The 5,433-nt window shown below is 46.4% G+C and overlaps 1 protein-coding gene across 1 annotated transcript; it reads right to left on the reverse strand.

Moving 5' to 3' along the window:
* Window positions 1-11: 11 nt before the first annotated feature.
* Window positions 12-5,171, reverse strand: LOC131378798 (uncharacterized; the record flags this gene model as incomplete). Its single annotated transcript, XM_058424376.1, has 3 exons — window positions 3,982-5,171; window positions 1,673-1,852; window positions 12-598 (listed from the first exon to the last, which is right to left on the reverse strand). Coding segments are annotated over exons 1-3 (1,047 nt in total), but the record flags the coding sequence as incomplete, so codon positions are not given.
* Between the last annotated feature and the right edge of the window lie 262 nt (window positions 5,172-5,433).

Below are 5,433 nucleotides of genomic sequence, written 5' to 3' on the forward strand. Positions count from 1 at the left end.
CAGCTCTGAGCTCTGCTCCTGAAGGAATCCTGAGATCCAGGGAAAATGGGATCCATTGGATCTTCCTTGATCCCACAGCTCTGAGCTCTGCTCCAGAAGGAATCCTCAGTGTAAATGGGATCCATTGGATCTTGCCTGATCCCAGAGTTCCGAGTGCTCCTGAAGGACTCCCCAGGGAAAATGGGATCCATTGGATCTTGCCTGATCCCACAATTCTGAGCTCTGCTCCTGAAGGAATCCTGAGATCCAGGGAAAACGGGATCCAGATCCAGGGGCTCTTCCGTGATCCCACAGCTCTGAGCTCTGCTCCTGAAGGAATCCTGAGATCCAGGGAAAACGGGATCCATTGGATTTTCCCTGATCCCACAGCTCTGAGCTCTGCTCCTGAAGGAATCCTGAGATCCAGGGAAAACGGGATCCATTGGATTTTCCCTGATCCCACAGCTCTGAGCTCTGCTCCTGAAGGAATCCCCAGATCCAGGGAAAACGGGATCCATTGGATCTTCCTTGATCCCACAGTTCTCCATCCCAGCAGTTCCCACCTCCGGACGTTTCTGGATCGCAAAGAATTCCAGAATGTTCCTCTGCCGGGCGGCTCCTGCACCAAGGGAAAAGTGAGAATGAATTCCATGGAAATCAGGGAACAGGGAAGAGTTCGGGACGGGAATTTGGGATTTTGGGGCTCAGCTCAGCCCGGGCAGGTTCCAATCCCAGTCCATTCCCTGTGTCCTGTCCCTCCAGGCCTTGTCCCCAGCCCCTCTGCAGCTCTCCTGGAGCCCCTTCAGCCCCTGGAATGTTCTGGAAGCTCTCCCTGGATCCTTCCCTTCTCCAGGAGAACATTCCCAGCTCTCCCAGCCCGGCTCCAGAGCCTGAGGCTGGATCCATCTCCTCTCCAAGAAATTGATGGATCCAGGGGCTTCACTTGGAATCTCAGGACACCATCAAGGGTCTCCCTTCCCTTCCCCTCTCTTTCCTCTCCCCATTTTCCAGAAAAATCCCTCGGGATGGATTCTGAGGGTCCCAAATCCCAGAATCCTGAAGCAGTTTGGGTGGGAAGGAGCTCAGAGCTCGTTCCAGGGATAATTCCACGATCCCAGGCTGCTCCAATCCTTCCTTGGACATTCCAGGGATCCAGGGAATGATCCAGAGCTTCTCTGGCAATCCCAGCCCAGGCAGGAATTCCTTCCCAAGATCCCAAATCTCCCCTTCTCCAATCCCAGCCCATTCCCTGTGTCCTGTCCCTTGTCCCCAGCCCCTCTGCAGCTCTCCTGGAGCCCCTGGAATGTTCTGGAAGCTCTGGAAGCTGTCCCTGGAACATTCCCAGCTCTCCAGCAGAGGAGCTCATCCCTGAGAACAATCCCACGGATTCCTCCGGACTCTCTCCTGCTGCTGTCCCCAGGTGAGCTCTCACTCGAGACGAGCACAATTCCCTTTTTTTTTTAAATATTTTTCCCGCTTTTCCCGCTGGAACGGGATGGAATTTTAACCCCACGCCCACCCCAAAATCCTTTCCCTAAGGAAAACAAACCAACCCCCCCGACCCCGTCCCTTCATGAACGTTCTGGAAGCTCTCCTGGAACGTTCCGGAAGCTTTCCCCGGACCCTTCCCTCCTGCAGGAGAACATTCCCGGCTCTCCCAGAGCAGGCTCCCGGAATTAATTCCCAGCAGCACCTCTGGGATGTCTCCGTGTCCCGTGGATGGGATGAAGGCCTCGGCTTCCTCCTCCTCCTCCTCCTCCTCCTCCTGTGGCCAGGCCCAGCGGCCGTCGCAGCGGCGCCGAGCCCTCGGCGCTCCGGGCCAGAGCTTCGCACTCGGGGGCCGTCAGGTGCCGCCGCTTGGAGCCCCTCATCCCTGCCCGCAGCAGAAAGAGGAATAAAAGAGGGAAAAAAAAAAAAAAAATCCCGCAAAATCCGTTTTTTTTCCCCACCATTCCCCCCCCTTTCAGGAATTTCGAGAGGCCTCGGCGTTTTTCCCGCGGGAAAAGCGAATTCTCACACGGCGAGGTTATTTGTGGCGCGCGTTGCGGCGTATCGATCGGGGATTAATAATTGTTTAATGATTTGTGCTGATGTTTTGGTGGTTAAAATGGAGGTTTTGATACAACGGCCACGGGAAAACGTAAATCTTTTCAGAGAAAAAGAATTTACTGCTCCTTTATCGGAAGAGAACAACTTCTGTCTCGCTCAGCCCTGGAGATGCCGTAGGAAAAAAGTGACAGCGACCAGAGAATTCTTTGTGTGAAAGGGATTTATGCATCATGTATGAGATGTGTGAATATTTAATAGGTTATTTATTGCTTTTAATATTTAATCCTCTGTTATCAGGGTCCTTTTTCAGAGCTTTTTGCCCAGAAAGGCGCCCAGACCTCTGTAACTTTGTTTTTATTGTTTCGTATTTTCCTAACTCTAATCGTTCCATTTTTTACTTTAATTCTAATTTTATAACCATTTTATTTACTATTAAACTTCTAAAAATTTCAAACAAGTGATTGGCATTTTTCACACTCATCATGTATGAGATATGAGAATATATATGAGAATAATTAATATTTTCCTAACTCTAATCATTCCATTTTTTACTCTAATTCTAATTTTATAACCATTTTATTTACTATTAAACTTTCAAAAATTTCAAACGAGTGACTGGCGTTTTTCACACTCATCATATATGAAATGTGTGAATATTTAACAGGTTATTTATTGCTTTTAATATTTAATCCTCTGTTATCGGGGTCCTTTTTTGGAGCTTTTTGCCCAGAAAGGCACCCAGACCTCTGTAACTTTGTTTTTATTGTTTCGTATTTTCCTAACTCTAATCATTCCATTTTTTACTTTAATTCTATTTTTATAACCATTTTATTCGCTATTAAACTTTCAAAAAATTCAAACGAGTGATTGGCATTTTTCACACTCATCATGTATGAGATATGAGAATATATATGAGAATAATTAATATTTTCCTAACTCTAATCATTCCATTTTTTACTTTAATTCTAATTTTATAACCATTTTATTTACTATTAAATTTTCCAAATTTTCAAACGAGTGATTGGCATTTTTCAGACTCATCATATATGAAATGTGTGAATATTTAACAGGTGATTTATTGCTTTTAATATTTAATCCTCTGTTATCGGGGTCCTTTTTTGGAGCTTTTTGCCCAGAAAGGCGCCCAGACCTCTGTAACTTTGTTTTTATTATCTCATACTTTCCTAACCCAAATTGTTCCATTTTTTTACTCTAATTCCATTTTTATAACCGTTTTATTTGCTATTAAACTTTCCAGATTTTCAAACGAGTGATTGGCATTTTTCACACTCACCATATATGAGATGTGTGAATATTTACCAGGCTATTTATTGCTTTTAATATTTAATCCTCTGTTATCAGGGTCCTTTTTCAGAGCTTTTTGCCCACAAACTCACCCAGACCTCTGTAACTTTGTTTTTATTGTCTCGGATTTTCCTAACCCTAATTGTTCCATTTTTTTACCCTAATTCGAATTTTATAACCATTTCATTTACTATTAAACTTTCCAAATTTTCAAACGAGTGACTGGCGTTTTTCACACTCTGCAAAGGGTTTTATGTCGTTTTTTTTTTTCTGGAGGGACGGACGAGAGCAGATTTTGGGTTGGATCTTGGGCTGGAATTCCCAGAGAAGCTGTGGCCGTGCCTGGATCCCTGGATTTGTCCCTGGGATGCCGCAAAGTGTCCCACGAAAGGAGCTCAAAATGGAAAAATCTTTAAATGCCCTTCCCACCCGATTCTATTTACAAATAGAATTCTATTTACAAATAGAATTCTATTTACAAACATCGATTCCAGCACGAGGCTGTGGAACGACAGGAGAAGCAAAAATTAAAAAACCACCTCCAGAATCCTGGCAGATTTTCCAGCTTTTTCTCCAAACACATCCAAGCTGGGATCATCCATTAAGGGAGGAAATTTCGTTAAATCCGATAAAAGAATCAAACCTTACTTTGGAAAAGGCACGAATTCCTCTCTTCCGGGCAGGAAAAAAACCAACGCAAAATACAACTTTTCCCCTCCAAAAAATGCTGGGGAAATGACCCAAAAGCAGCAGGAAAAGCCGTCTCGGGATGAGCTCCTTCCTGCCAGGATCGGCGCTTTCGCTTTTGCTTCCTTTCATTTATTTCTTCCTCTTTTAACCCGTTCGCAGCAGCCACAAAGCAAAAAAAAAAATAAATAAAAGGAAAAAAAAAAGGCAAAAAAGCTCCACTTTCCTGGCAGGGCAGCATCCAAAGATCGGCCTGGTTATTCCTTGGGATAATATTTGGATTGGATGATTTTAGAGGGTTTTGTTTTTTGTTTTGTTTTGTTTTGTTTCCCAACCCGAATGATTTTATGGATGCGTCGCTTCCTCTTTTTTAGCGGAGTTAAAACCACTCAGCTCCCCCGGGGGAAGCTGTTTTTCTAACATCCCGATTTCCTCAAACTATTGAAAATTAGGCAAATAAAAGGAAAAAAACCCCCACAAAACAAAAAAACAAACAACAACCAAAGACAATCCCGTGGTTTTTAGGCATGGCTGGATTTGACGATATTAACAATCTTTTCTAACCGAAACCGTTCCAGGATTCTGCTTTAAAAAAAATGGAATTTCCCGCTCATTTCTCTGCATTATTCCTATTCCCCCCCCCCCCGTTTTCCCAAGATTTCCCGTCGCTGACACCAGGGCCACGAGGAATGCCAGCCGGGAGACGACATTCCAGCTGGGAAGCTCCGGAGGGAAGAGAAATATTTGGGAGAAAATTTGGAGCTGCTCCACGCTTTTCCCTCAGAACGTCTTTTCCCAAAGTCCTTTTCCCACACGGATGCGCCGAGCTCGTCCTGAGGGTCCCCTCATCCCCTGTGCCGATCCCTCAGTTCCAAAGATTCCCTCGTTCCCGAGGGGAAATTCCCTTTTTAACCCCTTTTCAGCGAAGAATTCCCCCGTTCGCTCTCCCATCCTGTTAACAAAGCTCCCTTCGTTCCCAATGCCTTAATTCCGAGGATTCCCAAGGGTCCCCTCACGCCAAAGGAGCTCCCCTCACGCCAAAGGAGCGTCCATTCCCAAAGCTCCCCTCACGCCAAAGGAGCCCCCATTCCCAAGCTCCCCTCAAAGCCAAACGCCTCCAGCGGCGCCAAAAGCCCCTTGAATATCGACCCCCAAGGGTCCCCTCAGTGCCAATCCCTCAATTCCAAGGATTCCCTCGTTCCCAAGGGTCTCCACATTCCCAAAGAAACCCAATTTCCAAGGAAATCCATCCCGACCCCCCCTCCGCTCCCCAAAAATGGTCGCGCCCTTCTCCGCCCCCCCCTCACCCGCTCCCGGCGTCCACGGCCCCGCGCGCTCCATCGGCCTCGCCCTCTCCCCGCCGACCAATCAGAATCCGGCGTCTTTCCAGGCGTTGTCCAATGGCGAAGCACT

This window comes from Hirundo rustica, unplaced genomic scaffold (genome assembly GCF_015227805.2).
Source record: "Hirundo rustica isolate bHirRus1 unplaced genomic scaffold, bHirRus1.pri.v3 scaffold_263_arrow_ctg1, whole genome shotgun sequence".
Taxonomy (NCBI): Eukaryota; Metazoa; Chordata; class Aves; order Passeriformes; family Hirundinidae; genus Hirundo; species Hirundo rustica.